A 22,635-nucleotide genomic window follows, 5' to 3' on the forward strand; every position below is an offset into this window, starting at 1 on the left:
ACAATAACACACTATAAGTTATATTACACAAACAATTTAAAAATGACGATATTGTACTTCAAATGTGGAATAACATTTGTAACTGTGTATACCTAGTTGTCACTACAGAAAGAATATACCACAGAATTGATTACTTTTTAAATTTAATCTATTCTGTGTACAATGTACATATAATTTTATTTATAACTAGTTTAGATATCTATTAAAATTTTAATTAGCAAATAATACCTAAATCAGATTCTGGAAGCTCAAGCATCTGTTTAAGAAGATCTTTACTATATCCATCTTTTATGTTAACTGTCATAAAAGGTATTATTTTTTGTACAAAAGTGCTCCAAGTATCAAATAGATGGTTACCTTTACCAGGATAAATGAACTCAAAATCAATATCAATCTATAAAATATAAGCAATACAAATGAAATTTAAGATATCAATTTGTTTATGTGCAAGTTTTAACAAATATACTATACCAATTGATGAGCATAAGATTGTTTATATATAGGCCAATGTTCTAATATATCAGTTATTTCAATACTATTTAATGCAAGAAATTTTTGTCTATGTTCAATTGTTTGTTTCCATTTGGTCAGAACTTCATCTATAAGGTCGACATTAAATTGAAGCCATCTCTTCAAACTCAATATTGTAGAATCTAATAATGAATTCCATTAATAATTGGTTATTTTGTACAACTACTACCTACATAGGTATTATGTGATATTTGTATACTAGATTATCAACAATTAACAAATATTACCATCAGTTTCAATAGTCAAAGGAGAATTTAAAACAGATTTATCAAATGATGATCTGTCACTATTATTCAAATTTGATTTAGCATGTTTTTCCCAGAGGTCTTGTCGTTTTAACTTAGTAATTGTATTGTGGTATTTTTGATACAACATACCTTTAGGTTTTTTCTTTGGCACGTTTATAAAATATGCTTCCTACATTTGGTAACAAATTTATGAATTAAGCTTATTATTGAACAGCTAATTTTTATAAGTATCGTCAATCAATATATTTTTATACACGCACCTTTACTTCATTGAAAAATTGAACAATACTATCAGCAATATTGTCCATGCATTTCGGAGAAGCATGTATTTTATTTTCAATTAAGTGCTCAACAATAGTTTCAACAATATTTTTTCTACAAGCTTCAGACAGTATATTATTTTTATTAAAATAACTTAGCACTATATTTCCTTTGGGTGATTTCTTCAGAATGCTTTCTATATCAAACTATTGATTTTTTTATATTAAATTTAATTATTAGTTTTTCTCAATTTTCCCTAATAGCCACCTACCTAATTATCCAACATTTATAAAAGTATTTAAGTATACCATGTATATTTACCATATTTGTATCTATAGATGCTGATGACGAGCTTGAACTACGTGAAACAGATTTAATTGAATTTGTAGAGCTGCTATAGGTATCAATTTGTTCCTGAAAAAATAAATACCTTTTTTAAAATATTGTATTAATTTATCTGTTTAAATAAATATTATTTATTTTAAGTATAACTACCTATTATTAAAAAATTAGATAAATAAACAACTTACCTGCCATTTTTTCAAGTTATGTTCAAAGATAATACGTTGACCAAAATTATGGGATGGACAAATTGTGTTCAAATGTTCAGTGGTCATGTACTGTAGACTTTCAACATTAATTCCACAGTCTAAAAAAACATTTAACACAATTTATTAAATGATTAATAATATAGGTAACTATTGTTTGGGATAATTAACTACCGGTAAGACTACTGATAATGCATTTTAAATGTATTTACTTCAAAAAAGACTTAGGTGATGAAAATTATCATCTAATTTAAGTAAAATAAAAACAACTTACCGATAAATATGTTGATAAAACATTCTCCTTTAAGTTCGATCAGTTTTTCTAACAACAACGCAGTTTCTCCGCTCAACTGAATATCATCATCACCAAAACTAATAATATTTGGTTGATCGTTTGACATAACGAACGTCAATTAAAAATATAACCAAAACAAAATGGTTTAAGCTTAAAGGTACAACTTTTATAACATATAATAATATTGTTATTATAATCGTTGTGCGACTTAGGCAGTTTGCAGTGTTTGAACTTTGTAAAAATAAGTTGCCAAAATGTCAATCAACGAAAAAAGTGAATAAAGATACAGAATAACATGTGAAATGAACGAGTGACAATAAACTATGCATCTATGCACTATGGTACGTTAGATTTGTTAGAGGTTATAAAATATAAATGCATTGTGCATAATACGATGACTGTGCGGAGTAGTGTAGGCACTATACGGAATTACCGCACTACCTATTTATACCATCGGTATTGGATTTAACGAATATTGTTCTTAAATTTAATACGTAATTTCTTATTTTAATGGTTAAGTTTATACTATTAATGAAAATATATTAAATTTAATCGTACTTATAGTATTATTTTAAACACGGTATACATTATTAATTTAAACTTATAAAGAAGATAATTTAAATACTTTTTCATACTAACTTATTACATTAATTTAAAGTAACACTAATCACTAATTTAATGAAATTACTCATCTATAAAAGTAATGACAATTTACATTATTTTTATTGGAGTAAGCATTATTTTTACTATTTATTATTAATTATTTTAAATAAAATATTTTAATCTAATTAATACGATAACATTCATTTTATGACACTTGGTATTCATTGAATTTAAGCTAATATCGTAATATTAAATCAATAGTATTAACTTTTATTAACAATTGTTTTAATATTAAAATGTTTGAGTGTACTTAATTTAAAGGAGTAACATTATTAAACTTATGCTGTATTTTTCTCTGAGTGTAGGTATACGCTTATAAAATAATAAATAATATATTATTTAATTTATTTTTTAAAACTTGTTTCATCTTTTGCTTTAAAAATATGTATTGCGATCTGTTACCAAAACTATACCTAATTATTGACGAATGATATAAAACACTTCCAATCAATATATTTATCTTTAAAATTAATTTAATTTCAATGCAAATCTAGCCTACAACTGTTATTTATTTTTATTTCTTTAATTGTTGTATGTGCTCCATTTGGTTTGTTCTTCTTTATTCATTAATCATTAGGTGCGTGTAGAGGGAGTATGGCACATCCTTAGACGTGTTTATAATACTTCTTCTTTTCTATTTAGTTTAGCAGTGATTTCGAACTCTCTGTTGTACTTTTTATTTCGCTGAGTTTGATTTCTTTCCCTCTCCATTGAGTCACCATTTTTCTCCAATCACAGTATTAATACATCGTAGAGTGTCTTCATAAGTATACAGTCTCTCGCGTATTTCTATTTGTTCATTATTGGTTGCTTTCTTTGCTAGATAGTCTACTCTTTCATTTCCTTCTATGTTATACTGTGTCCTGGTATCTAGACAATAGATATTTCATTTTCACAGTTATTTACTGCTTCTATTATTTTTTATTTTAGCCTGTTGTTGTTTCTATGGCTGCTTAAACATTTAACGGAGCTTAGTGAGTGTGTGAATATGACGTAATTATAAAGGGTAGATGGGGGTTTTTTTATATACATTTCGTATTATTTACTATTTTTTGTGTGACTGTGTAAGTTGAACATTAAAAAATTTCTATTACCTACACATTAAATATAATATAATTTATTTTTATTCATTTGGTTTTTAATGGTTCTCTAATGCCACTTATGAAAAACGTTTTCCATAAAGTGGATCAACAAATTCTGGCAGTAAACATTCTAAATAAAATCTGAAATCTGAAATATTAAATATACCGACATATATAAAACTTTCGTTTTGTTATTCGTAAAGATTCCCACACACTGCAGCGATAGCGGTGGTGGTGGCGATAGCAGTAGCATTAAAATGAGTGTGGACACAATTTACCTCCACCGCCGCAGTGTGTGTGGACCTTTACTGGTCCGTTATTTATTTCATATTTGACGTCCGTGTAGATAATAATACGTATGGTCTTTTAAGAAAATTAGTTCTCCATGATGCTCGAGACTGCAACACTCTGTAACTGAATATGAACCAACGTTACCGAACCTACGCGATGAGTAATTTATATACAATATTTTGATAATTGCCATTATTTTCTGCCAATGGAACAAGATTTTTTTCTCTCAATTTTAAGGACTATTCGAAATATCTTTTTTGAGTTCTGAAATCGAATTTTATAGTTTTTAAAAGTCTATGGTAATGTACACTTTCAGAATAAACTTTATTGTTGTATAAATGTTATTTTATTAAATCACTGTCTACGGTTAATTCTAAGACTATAGTAACATTTTATACATTATAGACTGCATGTAGTACTGGTATTATACCAATATTATTTGTTTGAAAGCCCTGAATTATTCATTCGTTCTTTCAATTATTAATTAATATGGAGTCATTAACAAACTCGCCTGCTTCAACATTTGAATAATGTTCAATTCTGTTTTTTAAGGTATATTTATAAGTTAATACTAAACATGTCGGTTGATAACTTAGGACTCGAACTTATTTCACAACCTCTCACATCCAAACGTAAATTCAATAATATGGGTATCTATTAATCATAAATTATTAATCAATAAAATAAATTGTCTGGAAATAGGTACTTGATAAGGTAAGCAGCTTGCATATTCCTACTTTTAAGTTATAATACTCGTTCCAAGACTACTTTTTACATACCTTTCCAATCACAATCTTATGGTTATAAATTATAATGAGTTTTGGTGTCGTATGTTAAGAAAATGCAATAATATCGCTTTTGAATTTAATTTTAATAACGAATTTAAACTTTGCTATTTGTGCCTAGGTTTTGGCTAATTAACTACTATGAACAATTTAATTTTAATACTTTATAATTACTGTTTTTAATATTCTATAGTTAATGTTTTTAAGGTTTTTTCTGATTTGTTAATTATAACATATAACATATTATAATATATAACATTATGACGTACACTCCTTGCCCGAATGAGCGTTAACAAATAAATAATAATAATATTAAATTTCATCGATTATCCACCTGCAATTTTTGTTCGCAATGGTATATTAAATTGGATGTAATATTTAGTTGCTTTTGTTATGTTTGAGCGGAATCGAGCATTATTTGTTAAAATATATTTCTGATTAATAAAGGATATTCTGCCTGTTTTGTGATGGCTGGTAACTTAGAAGTTTAATTTCTGAGTAAGTGATTTCGCATTCACTTTTCTTAACTCTAAAATCATTTCCATAAGGAAATACTTCATTTTAAAGTTACGGAACTGTCGTTATTTTTATTATTCTAATAATCATAAATACTATGATATAACATATTATCTACAGGTATTATAAGGGTATTTACAATAAATCTTTTTTTATTAAAAAAAGCTACATTATTGAAAATAATTTAAAATATTAATCTCATTCCAGTTTGTTATATTTCATGTTTTATACTATTCAAAAATCCTTCCAATATTGTATCTGCTTGGAGATTTTGAAAACATTAATGCGGGCTCTATTTGTTTTATGAAAGCTTATCTACAAATGAGGCAATAACTGTTTCTTATACGAAAAAAAACACTTTTTAGTAAGTACTACGTTGCTCTCGAAAATTCTTCATATTTAGTCTTCTAACACTTTTCCCGGTCACTGTTCGTCTGCAATAGTTGCATGTCAAAATATCTCTAATGGAAATATCTTCCATGAAAATATTTTAATATTTATTTAATATTAATAATTATTTTATTATTATTACAAGTACAAAATAAATTATACATATATAAAATCAATGATTGTCTATCAGTTTCTGCTCCCTTGGCTTTTTTGGGGGTCCATTATCATAATTATTATGTATTATAAAATATCACAAATTTGTTTCTTTTAAATTTTTTATTTTTGAAATTAAAATTTTATAGTATAGCTGCTAACTGCAGCTGTTAACAGATTTAATAAATAACAATAGTTGATATTAAATCACTGAAACCGACTGGTATTAAGAATTAGTAAAAATAAACTAACTTTTTTATCATTATTTTTGGTTGTTTTCTAGTTGTTTTTTATAACTGGTGATTAGTTCAGTAGTTTGTTTTGAAAATTATACTTGGCAACACTCTAGCGATTGATAATTATATTTTATGTTTTTAGACTTAAGTTTTCGAATTATTAAAATGATTTGGTGGTTTTTACTTTAACTTCTAGGTGTCACATTTATTTTAATATAAAAACCTAAAATTATCTAATCAATTTTGACATTTTTAAATTTAAAGTTACATTTTAATTAATTAAAATAATTTGTTTCAGACGAAGTTTTAACTATGTACATAATATAATTAAAATTCATAAATAACTTTTACATTACTTACCCATATGAAAAAAAACATGCCACAAACAATACTTTGAAAATTTGAAAATATTATTGCCCCTGTCTTGACAAATTTCTGCGGCCATAAATTCGTTCTCTCGTTGGTGATTTTTTTTCAATTACATTGCTGGTAGTGATGTTACTCACGGCGTGCGATGGTTGAAGGTAGATCAAGTGTAAGTCAGCCCCTATTTCTTAAAAATTCGTTCTACACATTTTGTTATGTACCTACAAACATATGATGCATTATAGATCGGTAACTACCAAACTATTTTTTATTTTATAAACTTAAAAAATAAACTTATGAAGTATAAATCTAAAAACTAATGATACTATATATTAAAATTAATAAATACATTATTTTTTGTAAGATATTTCATTTAAAATGGAATTCATGGAAATAAATATTCAATATTTGATTCCTTAAAGTATTTATTTGTACAACATAGTATAATTGTTGTTCATTATCAATTTATGGTATTTTTGTTTCTATTAAATATTATCTTATATTGTATATGCTAACATTTCAACCATATATTTAAATGTTTCTTGTCGTACAACCATTATTGTAGTATCAGCCCGTACTTTTAATAAATAAAATAAATACATAAATAATTTATTAATTTGAGTTTTTGCTTATACTATTCGTGTTAATCAGTTAATAATATTATATTATTTTGTACCTTGGTAATGTACCTACCTACATTATACACAGATAACATTTTTTAAAGCAAATGACGAGAAATCTTCCTTCAAATGCTGGTAAATTAATGTATTAAATATATCTGGTATGTAATATCTATATCCAACGTGTTTATTATATACAATTAAAAGTAGAGAGTTAAAGATCTATTTGGTATCATTTAACTGAGAACAATTTATTTTTGTTATCATAGAACAATTTAGTAGACAATACAATGTAATGTAGTCTTATTTATTAGTACCTACACACGTTTCAAATCCTTAGTGCAACATTTCCAATTTTAAACTACACTTTGTATCAGTGTTCACTGTTCACTTAAAACTAGGGGTTGCTTGAAGGGGAGTGTGCAAAATAAATCGATTCGTCGTCGCGACTTACGCCGCATACATCGCCACCACAGAAGCCCCCGAACTATAAATATGGCAGATATAGGTCCACTCAACCCGTCAACCGCCATCTGCTGTGCATCAGCTCATTCAGGGACATCATCGCCGTGGATTTTGATAAGTCGTCACCATTATTATTTATTATATCTCACGTATATTTTATTTAAATAAATAAATAATAGGTAATAACTAATAACTCTAAAAAATCTATTTATGCCAAATATGCCTTTACACCCAAAATATGCGAAACAATTATCTCAACGAAACGAGATTCTTTCTACAAAATAACAAAAGGAAAATATGTTAAAATAATATTAAATGTTAAATTCACAGCCTGTACTACATTTTATTATTTTGTTTCTGGGCATGTTGTAGTGACCTCGGATTTCTGAATCGCAAATCGCAAATAATAAATAAAATCAATTGTTTAGAAGTAGGTATACAACAGGCTACAACACGAAATAATATGTTGTAGTTACCTATCATAGAGTAAAGTATATTTATGTATTTACATTGAAGATGTGCTGGGCATAGATTAGTTGAAAATATAAGTTACATACTTGTAATTTTTTTTTTTGTATAAATAACTTCTAAGTTTCTAATTTCTAAATTTTTTCCATGCAGTAACGTATAAATCAATTAATCATATAATTATTCCCAAACTGTGAAATTTAAACGTTTTGAATATAATTAAGGTTTATCTTTTTTTCAATCGTAGAAAATAAGCATTTTCATAAGTACAGTTCACTGAATGATGGTAAATAAACTGCTGAACTTTGAAGTTTAATTCAGTGCGCTGCATGTCTGTATTGTATATAATATTATGTTCTACATGTTGGGTGTTAAGTCATTTAAACAATTGTTTAAAATATAAAATAATATCTACCTATTCTTTATTTTCTAATAATATAACTTCAACAATAAGTTAATATCAAACATTTTAGATTCTATGTGAATGTATTGATTTTGCAATGTGTTTTTTAAATTGTTTAACCCTTTTATGTATTAATCTACGATTTATTCAAACTATAACTAAAATTCATGATATTGCTCTGAACTTTTGTCATAAAAGTAATTCAAATATTTGTACTCATAACCATAAATAATTTGAAGTATTAAATTAATAATTTTAAACTTTAACTAAAAATAAATCAATAATTACTTTTATAACTTAAAAATAAAATTAATAACTCTAGCCATTAAATATTTATATGTATATTTTTGTATTGATTTCTTTTGAAATTAAGTTGTCATAATTATTATTGATTTCACGAAAATGTATGCATGTTTAGATGTCTGTAAATTGCCTTTAACATAATTATGATTAGAAATTGAATATAAATATTTAATAATGACATAGGTTCATGACTAAAATGCATTTTTAGGAACACAAACATCAAACAATAAATGACTTTTGTGTAAGTAGAAACTAACTAGTTTAGGAATTTTCTCTTCAAGAATTTTTTCAACATTATTGCAATAGGTTTGATTTAATTCTCACCATTAGTTATAGTGTAGTTTAAGAAGTTCATTAAAAAAAAACTGTTTGTTTTTAACCAAAATCTATTTAACTTTTTTATTGTCATTATAATTGTACTCCATATCTTAATCTTTTAAATAATTTTTAGAAATAAAAATTGTGAACTGATTTCTAATATTATGATAAATAATACAGTCTCCTAATTAATACAACTTAAAAGTTATTAATTCTTATAAATAAAAAAAACCATCAGAGAAGAATACATTTGGAATTGTGAAACTGGAGCTTATAAACATAACATTGATTGTAAATAAGTTGTATACATCTTAAGCATTGTGTTATGTATCTCCACTGTTAGTTGTAGGATTATCTTTTTTCATTGCGGCCAACATTGATTCAATGTCTATGATACCCGCCTAGCTTTCCACATTTGCATTGTCTTTTCCAAATTCTTTCTTAACACTTTTAAGAGTTTCTTGATCAGATTTTTCCTGCTCGGGCATGGCTGCATCGACTTCTTGTTGAACAGGCTCAGGTTTTTGTTCAGGTTTTACTTCTTTTGCAGTTGTATCTTCCTGATAGTTTTCAGTCTCTTTTGCATCGCCTGCATTTTCCGTTTTTCTGCCTTCTTTCACAGTTGCATTTCCTTCAGTTTCTGTGGCCTAAAAATAATATAAAATAAATAAGACATGACGATTTGATAAACATTAAATTTGTCCTTTACTTCATTTGAGTTTGATGTAGTTGGCTTTTTATGTTCTTTCTGAATGTGTTCAATGCATTTATTTCGAGTGTTATAGGTGTAGGAACATACTTGACATCTATAGAGTTGTTTTTTCTGTTTCGGTTTCTAGAATTAATTAATAAAAATTTTAGGGATCAAATCAAAATTGGGTCTCATATTATTAAATTAAATGTATTCATAGTAACAGTTAATGAGTTGCATGTATTATTTAATCACATATTTTTACAATTAAAAGTCAATAAATGAAAACATGAGTATACACTAGTTATATATACCATTTATAGTGAAAATGTATCATTGTTACTATTCTTATAGTAACGTGGTTCTATGATGCAAGATACAATGTATGTTGAGTGTAGGAAATGGGGTATTAATATGTACTACTAATGAAAGTTGTGAGGTGTTGAAGTACTACTGAAAGCTTTTACAACTAAATAAAAATATGGAGTGTAAAAATATTTATCAATCCTAAATTTAAAATGTATGTTGGTAGTTCTTTTTAGTCTTACCAAAGTTAACGATGTAGCAGTTGCTTCATTAATAATTGGGCTTTCTAGCGCCTTTTTGTTCTTATGAATGTTCATATGTAATCTAAAATGAAAAGTATAAATAATAATTTTAAAACAATATTAAATAATGTACATACCGAACAGTTGATAGATCTTTCGATTGGAATTCACAAATGCCGCACTGGTATATTTTAGCTTTGTCATTGAATTTTTGTTGTTGTTGTTTTTGTTGTTGTAATTGTTGTTGTTGCTGTTCTTCCAGCAGTTGCTGAGTTTTAAATAATTTTAATGGAGTTTTTATCGGAGTAACAACGGCAGTAGTAGTTGCAGTAGAAGAAACTCCTTCGGTCCAACCATTAGGTACCTTATGTTGACCTTGATTTAGTTGTTCCTTTGTCACTAAGTGTCCATTGGCAATCTATGTAAAGGATAAAGATATTTTTTTATAACAACTTAACATTATGTAGCTTGTTTCTAAGTATTTTCTATCCTTACCTCAACATCTTGTATAGCCTGATCAGGAGGTAACATTCCATATTTTTTTTGTACTTTTGACAGCATCAATTTTTGGATAAGTTTCCCCTCAGTTTCAACTTTGTCCAAATGAATCAAAAGTGAGGTACATTTCGGGCACACCTGATCAGCGGGGGTTACAATAGCCACAAATTCTTCTCCAAGCATCTCAGCAATTTTTTGTGCAAACGGTGTATCACTATGTGGTGTAATGCTTGAACACACCTGTGTACTTTCGGTGTCCAGTTTGACAGTACAAACATAACAGCATGGCATTGTATCTAGAAAAGAAAACAGTGCCATTTTTTATGTTAGTTAGGTATATCTGATAACTAATTTAACTATAACTAATACAATATTAGGGAAACTATCAAAAACAGATTATACATTATACATTATACATTTTACTTCATAATAGAAATGTACAAGTTTACAGGTACTAGAACATTGTGGTATCATCGGCAGAACTAATAAACAAAATGAACAAACAAATAATTACTTGTGATAAAAATCTGGTGAAAAATAAAAGTAGGCTGACAATTTGAGGTGAACAAAATAACGATGTGTTCGCCGCAGCCGGGAACAAAAAAAAAGCACACGGTGTCGAGTCTCTCGGTTCCTTTATGGAAAAAACGTGTGAAAGGCTGTGATACGACGGACACCAACGCCAAAAGTTAAGTTGATAACACGAAGAAGTCGATTATCGACTGAACGTAGTCACCACATCCCAGACGCCAACGTTAAAAACAGATACCAAACAAAAAACCAGAGAAAGAAAAACACCCAGCGAGTTTGTTGTTTGTAGGGGTTGATCGGTCGCGACTGAACGAATCAAAATGGCCGATCGACGTTTTCAACGTATTTGAATTACTATTTAATGAACCCGTTCTTTGTTATAGCCACGAATTAGTATCATTGACTGAAACTTAGTTTTTGATAACATAAATACAGCCTGTTGTAGATGCTTAAAATATTGTTTTGACAATAGACGCGTTATCATTACATGCCTCTGCATACCTGTTATGTGGTTGCCGCGGATGCGCCTTTATCACAAAACGGTTTCCCACCAATATTGCGACTGATATTATGTCTAGTACTATTTTGTTTTATGTTGTCAATTGTATAATTTCTGTTTGTACCAATTATTTATTACTAATTATTTATTGTCATTGTTATATTGTATTTTTACCTGCACAGTTTCACAGCTATTGTGAATTATATTAATAATTTGTCTCCCTAGCCATCGGCTACAACGCCAACGGTGAAACGAATATCGTTCTTTTTTGCCCTGACCGACCAACGGTTGTTCTCGCATCCGCAGACCTCTTTTGTTCTAGTAAAAGTACCGCGATACATACCTCTTGTCTAAGTCGCACCGACCGAGTTCCCGCCAAACCTTTTGTATTTCAGATTTTTTTAAAACGTGTCTTTTAAAAAGACATCTGCCATTACCACTCCACCAGAAACTTTTTTATTTTTTCTTATTTTTAATATCCTTCTTTTAAAGTCTTAGGTGTCTCGAAAGTTCCCTCTGCCTTGTCGCAACGATGCTGAAATATAATTATTTTTAATGGTGACACTACAGTGAACAGTTGTAAATACGAAACTTGTTATAATGTTATCACTCCTAGCATGGAACATATTAATAGAAACGACACTCGCCCCTTTAGTTTTGTTTTTTTTTAATTTCTAACGCATAATGTTAAGAATGCTTTTATCATCGAAACAAACCGCTCGAAACGGCCCGCCAATTTTTTTTTAAAAACGGCATTGCATAACTACCATAGAATAAGTAACAATATTATAATAGTATATTAAGAAAGCTTTTGATTCAGTTGATCATACAATTCTTCTCGAAAAATTGTATTACTGTGGAATAAGAGGTGCTGCTTATAATTTATTTAAGTCATACCTAAATGGTCGAGTACAAAGAGTTAAAATAGATGATTATTATAGTAACGTACAAGAAATTGATTACTCAGTACCACAAGGTACCGTATTAGGACCGCTATTATTCATAATATACATTAATGGACTTCTTAATCAAGATACACCTGGAAACATAATTTGTTTTGCTGATGATACCGTCATCTTATTAAAGAGTCCGTGTATAAATAATTTATAAAAAATGGCTGAGAAAAGTTTTCGTAATGTTAAAAGCTGGCTAGATAATAATTCACTAGAGATAAATAGTGAAAAAACTAATTACATTCACTTTGGTATACAAAAATCTATACATTTAAATAATTATAAAATCATTGCTCATACTAATAGTTGTATCAACAATAATACTAAAAATAATGTATGCAAATGTAGTGAATTAAAAAGAGTAAACTATGTTAAATATCTAGGAATATTTATTGATGATAAGTTAAAATGGGATATTCATATAAACTATTTAAATAATTCACTTAGAAAATTTTTCTATGTATATAAATCTCTTAAACCCGTTTTAAACTTCAAATTAAAAAAATTAACTTACTATGCATTAATACAATCAATTCTTTCTTATGGAATTTCTTTTTGGGGAGGGACATATCACACTCACTTTACGAATCTTGAAGTCACTTTGAACTCACTTCTTAAATTTATTTTCAATAAACCTACGTTATTTCCTACAGTTAATTTATACAAAGAGCTAAAGATATTAAATTTAAAATCACTGTATACAAAGAACATTTGCTTACTATTTTATGATATGAAAAAATATATTGATATTCCGTCTCATAATTACTATACTCGCTTTAAGATTAATACTAATGTCGTCGTCCCTAAAATGAACACAGTATTTGGGCAACAAAGCCCTAGATATAAATTCATTCAATTCTGTACTATTTATAATTTTAATATTCATAACTTTAAGAGTCTCAAGATGTATAAAAAATATATAAATAATGTTTTGTTTCAATAATCTATACTTTAATTTAGAAATTAATTTATATTTATTTTTCATTGTTAGTAGTTAAATTCGTGTTAAAATTAATTAATGTTTCTAAATAATTATATTTATCTTTTAATTATTATACCAGTATATTATAATCCACAGAATATGCTCATCTTAAAATTGTATTTACTTATGATTATATATATATATATATATATTATATAGGCTAGCCTTTATAATGCAACTACTAATTGTTCTTTTATCCTTTCTTTTATTGTCTTTCTTGTGCATACTTTACCTATTTATTTTGTTCTATTTTTTTTTTTTTTGCTTTATTAATAATTGTCAATAACGATCATAATCAATAATCAATAATATCTAAAACTGTATCACAACTCTCTCTTTTCAGCACAAGCTACGCTTTTGAAAAGAGAACCAATGTACTTTAATGTAATTTTTTTGTTTTGTTACTCATAAATTGTTTGAAATTGTTATAATTTGGTGACAATAAATATTATTATTATTATTATTATTATTATAATACATATGCATATTATTTTATAATAAAACCCATAAAAAAATTACAAAAACTTGCTTCTTACAGAAAACCAGATTTCAATCTAAGTCTGTGCATTTTTTCTCACACACTTCAAATCACATAAACACAGTTCTATATCTTTGTTTTCATTCTAAAAGACTCCAGATTATAATTTTTACCAGTGTATTTTTGAATTAGACACTATATTTACCAATCAATTTCCTACTCTATCACTACTACCAATGTAGAGCTAAAACTCAAAACTTTAATGTTAAATGTATACTTTAAACATCATTTTGAATAATTCCCTTATGAATATTTGTTAAACTTATTGATAAGATTTAGAATCTACACTACTTTAACCAGAATCAACCTTTTTTTGCAAGTTCCTCTTAGGTACAAAAAATAGAAACTTGCAAATTGTATTAATAGTAATAATATTTATTTATTTATCATCAAATGAAATATTAGTGTTTAGAGTGAGTAAGGTCAAATAAAAACAAATTATTACATCATACACGATTTAAAATAAAAATAAAATAAATATATTGTAGTAGAATAAAAAAATAATTATTATTGTAATAGTTTTTAGTGTGGGTGTATGATTATTCTACTACTTGTATTTTATTTGAAATGCATATATATGTATATTCACTTAGCTTATTCACAACGTGTGGTGTTCAAAAATTCTAAACAAATTTTGTTTATACCTTCTTAATCTTTTGCGAATCTTGCCACCTAGACATAATAGTTTGTAATGGTTATGTTGGGTGAATAATATTTGTAACACTTTAACAGCTTATAAATTAATACATTTTGTATCCATGCTAATCATGACTTATGTCTCAGCTTATTAATTTACACTTTTCAAAAGTAATTAGAGTGGATTTTCACAAGGCTGGGCAAGTTAACTATTTTTTTTAACTCGTTAAGTTAATATAGAAAAAAGTAAGTTAAGTTTAAAGTTATCATGGCCCGTTATATTGTTTTGAATTTCGTCGTCACGTCTACATATTCCGTAAGTTAATACGTTTTATTTGTTATTAAAAAATACAGATTTTTTTTTATATTAGCTTCTAAGAGCGCTGGCTTTTATAAACTGAACCTAACATAACCTTAAACGCACACTACACCCACATGCTCTGGCGCTCTGCTGTCTTTTGTCTTACAAACGAGTAAAATAATGCAAATTCGACGTTATGAGTAATCCATTTAACACTTACGATTAATATTGGGGCGAATTGGCCTGTTATCAAATTTTGTAGTATGAATATAATCTGGCGAACCTCAAACTTTTTTTTTTAGTTTTTTCATATTTTTGAAGCAAATTATGATTATTTTAAAATTGCCTTATTATACGCGTCGGAAAGTCGAAAACAACAAGTAGCAGTAGCGTCCTTTTAATAAGGGGCATTTTTTTAGACAGCAAAGATACTATTTTTTTACCTCGCCACCGCCGACTGATTATTGACTTTAAATTTAAATGATTTTCTACAAAATATTTGAGTTATGATTTCTGAAGGTGTTTCAGTTGTCGTGATAACCTTTCAGTTATTTCTATGATTTCCAAAACACAGAGCATGTAACTCTTGCGACTTAACTTCTTCGGTAAAAGACTTTTTGTTCCCAAACTGAAAATAGTTTAGAAACAAAAACTAACTTTCGTAATATCTTATATTATCAACTAACACATTTTAATTTGTACAGATCATATTCCATTATCAGAAGCTGAGGCAGAACTATGTGTATTTGATGGATTTAAATATGGGCTAGAGCCCGATAAGATTATGGACACGAACAATTCTTCCATCACCAATCGATTTTATTTTGCGATGACATGGTTAGATCATGAACACGTAGAATGTTAAGTGCCCTGAATTAGCTTACGAATACTATGAAAGTTATTATAAATGGAAGAGGTAAATACAATTAAAACTTTATTTTATCTATACCTACATATATTTTAAGTACTATGAATTTTTAACATTGTGTATTCACGTCTACCACACTCGTATGATTTCTATTACTACGTAAATAAATAAAATAATCTTTCATTTTATATACAGATTCATAGTTCGCATACTATATTTACAACTTGTCTTTTTATTAAACTACTAGTCTTGGTGTTAAAAGAACCATCTCTCATCGACTTGCATTTGATAACGAGTAAAAATTACCAATATTATTCATATGTCATCCTCTCAAAAAAAAATTATTTTGTTATTAGAGCACACGTTTAATAAAGACTTCATAATCCTTTATACCCATTGAGTATATCTGGTTATTATCTTGCATATTTGAGACTCAATTTACTTTTAAAAATTTGATAAGAAAATTAATACAATACAAATAATGATACCTATTGGAAATCACACAACACCCTGTCACACCATTTAGTACGAGGAATCTATTATTTAGACTTACCTATACCTACACATTGCAGCAATTGAATTTAGTGAGTAACGTATTGATCATTTGCATATAATAGTTACATCTGTAATTTCCGTATAGGTAGGTTAGGTACGAACTATATTAACTACTGATTTTCTTTTATAAACTTTCTTAAAATAAAAATGTATATTTTTCAGATAATGGCTGTACATATAAAAGGAGAATTTTTTTAGAACCTGAAACTGATGATCAAGAAATGTAATAATATCAAGACGAGTGAACTCAAAGCTACAAAATGCAAATAGAAGTCTAAAATATGGAATTGTTTTTATAATGTAAAAATATTGGAATAATTATTTACAACTACATTATTTGACTCTAAAATTTCAAAAAAAAACTAATTTTGTCAGTAAATTTAGTAAAACTATAACCTCTTTTATTTACTGTCCGCGTATATTCAACTTGGCTCAAGCACTCATAATTTGTTAGTGGAGTATAAATTGGATTTAATATTGCATCAGAATGAAGAGTACAAATACAATATTTTTTGTTTATTACAATTGTTGTATTGTAAGACTTAAGAAGAAAATGTGCAAATTCTAACTGCAATTTTTTTTGCTTAAGTTAATATGTAAGTAATATTTTTTCTTGAGCAAGTAAAACAAACATAAATTACTGAACGTTGGCCTTCAAATTTTGTACACCAAAATCTTTTGGTGGGTCACAATATTATATTATTGTAAGATAGTAAAAAATGAGGTAAAAACAAAAAAATAACTGTGGAATTCAACTTGTGTAAACGAATATGCCATTTGTCTGAAATATTACTCCAAAAATATAGTATAACTATATAAATTTTTTTTCTGCCGCACGGCTGAACAATTAACACATGTTTTTGTCACCTTCTTGCGTTATTACGTATTAAGTTAACTCAAAACCAAAAACAAAATTTCGACTGATACTCCCGCATTCGTGAGATTACGCCGGAAACGATTCTGTGAGTATTACAGCCCGTTAGGGCACCCCGGGCTCAAAAACCCCCATAAACACTGCTTCTTAATTAGTCCCACTAATTACCACCATAATAAAAAAGCGATAAGCAAAAGCCATTAGTGCCAGCGATAACAATAATCAAAAGCCGGGCCACCTCACTACCCTTACTCAGTACCCTCACTACCAGTGATGATGATAATATTTTCGGCTGGTCTATACCCTGGTCAAAAAAGTCAGACAAGAGAAAAAATAAACAAAATTCTCCAACGGGTACCTCTCCAAATAATAACTGCTGGGAGTACATTTTAGTATATTATTCGTTAGTAAGACCATAGAACATAAGACGGAGACAACATACTTTTCGATAATGTCACTATGACCTTAACAAATAACACCTTCAACAATAAAATACATATAATGTTAAAACTCGTTTATGATATTAATTTTAGTCTATAACACTTACTCAATAAACGGTGGAACAAAAAAATTTGGAAAGAACTGATTGTTTCGATGTACTGGCATGAACAACGGATGCGAAGTGATGTGACCTATTCATCAAGACATCAACTCTACCACCCTCCACATGATTATCACCTTAGTCAACCTACACTTTCAGTGTTTCCCAACATATGGGTCACGAACAAAAATTAGACACATATATATTTTTGATAAGTCCCAATGTTTATTAACTAAGAATAAAACTATCTTTATTATAAAAATGTTTTCCGAAAATGTATTAAAAATTGTTATGTTATATTTTATCTAATATTTCCGTATAATAATGTCAAGTATACTGGGCCTTCTCCGTTCGATTTTTTAGTAAACGGATTTTATAGTAAACGTTTTTTCCGACTACCTGTAGGGCTGTAACTGGGTAAAGAAATTGGAGGCTCGCCGCCGCTGGCATAAAAAGAGTATTTTCCCTTCAAATTAATTTTATATGAATGTTTCAAATTAGACGTTAGATGTTCACCTGTAAATTAACAAAATCTCATAGAACGATTTTCTTATTTTGTTGATATTCAAAAACTAATAACTAATAACCTTCGTTGATAGTTCTTTGAAATTTTCACCGAATCTATTGCATATTATTCTATACATGATAAAATGATCAACATATGTTTTGACTCTTTTTTTGGTTATTTATAGCCATTGTTTTGGTTTTTTTCTATATTTACCGATAAATATTATCGTTGGGTCAAAAAGCTTGAACATTTAATAATTTGTTATAATAGTAGCTTAAAAATATTAAAAAATGGGTATGATAGGCACGATTCTTTTTAACATCAAGTTCAAATGTTGACAGCATTTTGCTAATTATTTCGTATTTAAAAATGCATAAAATGTTCAATTTTTAAACTTTAGAGTTGAAACTTTAATACATAGTTTCTCTTAAACTGTTCATACTGGAACTTGATTTTTTCTTACATTTTTTCCGTAGCTTTTTTCCTAGTCATTTTTTCTGATTACCAAGCTAAACCCTGTAGGCGCTCTACCACGGAGCCAAACAGCATCTTTTCTGATAGAAAAGTGAATCAAGTTAGTACTTTTTAGAGGTTTTTTTAATTATTAAATTGTATTATTTATACAAGTGAACTAGGATAACACAACGTCTCAGATCATAATTGTTTTATTCATAATCGTCAAAAATAAAACATTCATTACAGTCGTGATATACTCGACAACTACTGTACAGCAGAGCGGTACCCACTTGTCCACCTTTTTTTTTGTACCAAGCCTTTTAAACAATTACAAATGAATTTTTGGAATAAACATTTTTAACCTAAGGTTATTTTGTTATATGGTGTAAACCAAGTTCTTTTATTCCGCGGATTTAAAGATAGTGATTAGTAACTGCCAACTGGTATTTGATTTTTACTTAATATTGATGTTGATGTTTCAGGAGCTATGTCAAACATATCTAATTAAATAAAAAGTTAACTCATTTATAGCTATTTATAATACTCGAGCATAATATAGTTAAAAATCTATATAATAAAAATGAAATAACCATATTACTATTAAGAACTTCTTGGTCGATTTTTCTCTTTTTTTTTTGCATATTCTTAATTAATCGGCCTATTAAGTTATTTACGGAAAGAAAAATTAGAAATGATTTCCTAGAAATTGGAATGATGCCGAAAAAACTCAAAGTTCTTTTTAAAATAAATATCAATAAAAAAAATGTGTGCATACATTTTTTAGAATTTTTAGCTATATTATAAATTACTTATAAGAAACCTTGGTTTAAATTTTCAATCCTCAAGCTATAAAATTCGAAGATTGTATACATTTTTAATTACAAAATAATTGGACATTTTCGAAATGTTGATCAAATGTTGTCAATAATAAATAATATTTAATATTACCAAAATATCTAAATTCTGAATACTTATTATTTATTAGTATTCTATAATAGGTTAATGTATTGCTTATATTTTACGTTATAAATTTATAATTTTGTATCTTCCTCGTATACTTTTTATAAGACAGTTTTTGCGTATTTTAATTTTTTTAAACATAATAGATACAGATGCACGCATAAAAACCATATATTATTTAAAAATGACTAACTTCATAGCTGCACACATACAAAAAAGTTCATTCTTCAAATCCGCACACTTATAGTCTTATAACTACATAGAATCAAAAAAGTTTTCCCAAAATCAAACCGTTCAATACCGCACATACTGATACAGTGGCGTGGCGAAGTGAAATATTTTATCGGGCAATTAATTTTTTGATTGACCTACCACCCACCCACTGGCTTATCCAGGGGAGCCACAGGGGCCATGCCCCCCCTCCCCCTTCATTGGCCGTATTTGCTATTTTTGGTAGTATTTTATAATTTTTTTTATTTTTTGCTATTTTTAAATTTTAAACAGTGTGTGACCCCTCCCTCCCTATAAAAAATCGGTCGCGGGGAATTGGGAATACCCGTTGAACGAAAACGATTTTATTTATTTATAAGCTACTTGTAGTTACCACGTAAATATCAATTAAATGATAATGCTTTAAATAGCCATGTTTGGTGTTGTTATTCACCATATTGCGGTATTGTACTACTGAGTGAGTATCTTAGTACCTATAGTTATTAATGATGTTATTAATTCTTATTCTTATTCTTATATCATATTCAAATGTAGTTAGTTTTGTACAACAATATTTCTCATTAAATCCAGTACTCATCAGTACTGATATATATAGTGATATGTATCAATAACACATACATTGATCTAAAATATTATCATTTAGAACCACACACCCGTTAGTTATATTAAATTAAAATTAAATATTGAAATATAAGTGAACATGACCCCGAAAACAAAGAAATTAATATTCAGATTTAGAAAATTCGATGTGATTTTTTATTGTAAGTCTTGAGTCAAATACTTGAAAATTGTATCCAATATATTTATGCAATGAACATATGGTGTAAATTTTAGTTATTCGTTTTTAAATTACAACAAAATAAGAAAATCGCTACATAAGAAATCGAGTGGAATAGTGGATATCCAATGCTGCGTAAAAATTTTAACTTCAAACCCTCATAAAAATTGTATTTGACTTACTGGCAGAACATTTTGTCTTTGATAAGGTAGACAAACTTATAACTTATAAAGAATCTTGCATTAATTTTTTAAATCTTAGATATAAAAAGAAAATTTTTATGAAATTCTAATTCAAAATAGTTTGCTATTTTTCGTGATTTTTACAAATGTTGTCAAATTTCTAAATTCAAACTCATAAAAAAATATTGTGGACTTACGCTCAATCTTATTTTTTTATTTCCACTACCTAACAAAAACTTACAAGAAACCTTGAATTATATTTTCAACTTTTAACTAACCTAGCGAAACATTTTTTATCGACATAGGTTCAAAAAAACAAATACCTAATAATCAAAAATTGCATATGCCTTTAAAGTTTAAATAGTTTAATACTAGTCAAAATATTTTGAATATTGTATGGTGTAGGTATATAAAATGCTGATATGTACATTCAGTGTATATTGCATCGATCTACTCGTTAATCTATGATATTTTTGTTTAGTTACATTAAAAACTAAAATCGATTTATTGAGGATATATGTAAATTGCGTCCCATTTTAAATTTTTTATGCAAATTGCGGCCAATGTACCTAACCTAACGTAAATTGCAGTTTGAACATAATTTGAAAGCCTGCCTAAATATTTTTCATTCAAGCTAAAATTGCGTCTAAGGCTTTTTGTGCAAAATCAATATTTTCCTTCTTCTATATCAGTATTATTGTTTTTGTAATCATTTATTAATATTTTTTTTGCCCTCTAAAACTAAATGTTGAAATGTCTTTAAATATCATTATGTAGTCTCTGGAGGTAGTGAAATATAAACGAATGGAACATAAGATTTATTATACAACAGTTTATTATGGCATAATTTCGGACAACTTTCGAATATACCATCGACAAATATACTATCCGAATTGCATAGCACTCTTAAATTGCATAATATAGGGAAACCTACTGTATTTGTTTCTTCACTATTAACTAACAAAAAAATTTCATTTTTATTTGTTTTAAATTCCTTGTTCCCAAAAATGTTGTGCGATTCCAAAAAAAGTGGCTGATGATTTTGGTAGGATAGAAACTCGAGCCTCAAGCATTGTGTAAATTTCGTTTAATCAACTTAACGTCTTGAGTAGTTGTATAAAGGCATCAGAATTTTTTATTCAGAATGAATAATTTTAGATGGGCTGGCAAACACATCATCGACGGCTTTTCTTTTTAAACTGTTGTTAAATTTCTGTTTCTTATTATTTGTTTCAAAATTTTAAAATGGCTGTGATCTTGAAAATTATCTGTATACACATATTAATATATTAGTATCATTCAATTTCAAAAAAACCTACACATTTTAACTGTGCAACACCAACATTGAATATCATTTTTTAGCAATTTGGAAAAACGAAATTTGAAACTATCAACTTACTTTAAACGATTTATTCCTTTCGCAACCTTTCATAACGTCCATTTTTATTAAATTGAAAAAAATGTAAGCTGTAGAGCAACTACGTAAAACCTCGTGCGTAAGATCATTGATGAAATGCACATTGCATACTGGCTGCTAATCATATTATATTACTGAACATATGC

The 22,635-nt window shown here is 27.7% G+C and overlaps 2 protein-coding genes across 2 annotated transcripts; both read right to left on the bottom strand.

Annotated features, from left to right (window-relative positions):
- Positions 1 to 52: 52 nt before the first annotated feature.
- Positions 53 to 2,001, bottom strand: LOC111042842. Its single transcript, XM_022327543.1, has 7 exons — positions 1,863 to 2,001; positions 1,571 to 1,689; positions 1,362 to 1,454; positions 1,040 to 1,246; positions 759 to 948; positions 472 to 653; positions 53 to 394 (listed from the first exon to the last, which is right to left on the bottom strand). The coding sequence occupies exons 1-7, from the start codon at positions 1,987 to 1,989 to the stop codon at positions 215 to 217; spliced, it is 1,098 nt and encodes a 365-aa protein (XP_022183235.1). The 5' UTR covers positions 1,990 to 2,001; the 3' UTR covers positions 53 to 214.
- Positions 2,002 to 9,155: 7,154 nt separating this feature from the next.
- Positions 9,156 to 10,970, bottom strand: LOC111042843 (zinc finger protein 507-like). Its single transcript, XM_022327544.1, has 4 exons — positions 10,677 to 10,970; positions 10,319 to 10,599; positions 10,182 to 10,263; positions 9,156 to 9,777 (listed from the first exon to the last, which is right to left on the bottom strand). Exons 1-4 carry the CDS (start codon positions 10,968 to 10,970, stop codon positions 9,559 to 9,561), a joined length of 876 nt encoding a protein of 291 aa, XP_022183236.1. The 3' UTR covers positions 9,156 to 9,558.
- Positions 10,971 to 22,635: the final 11,665 nt, after the last annotated feature.

This window comes from Myzus persicae, unplaced genomic scaffold, assembly GCF_001856785.1.
Source record: "Myzus persicae strain clone G006 unplaced genomic scaffold, MPER_G0061.0, whole genome shotgun sequence".
Lineage (NCBI taxonomy): Eukaryota > Metazoa > Arthropoda > Insecta > Hemiptera > Aphididae > Myzus > Myzus persicae.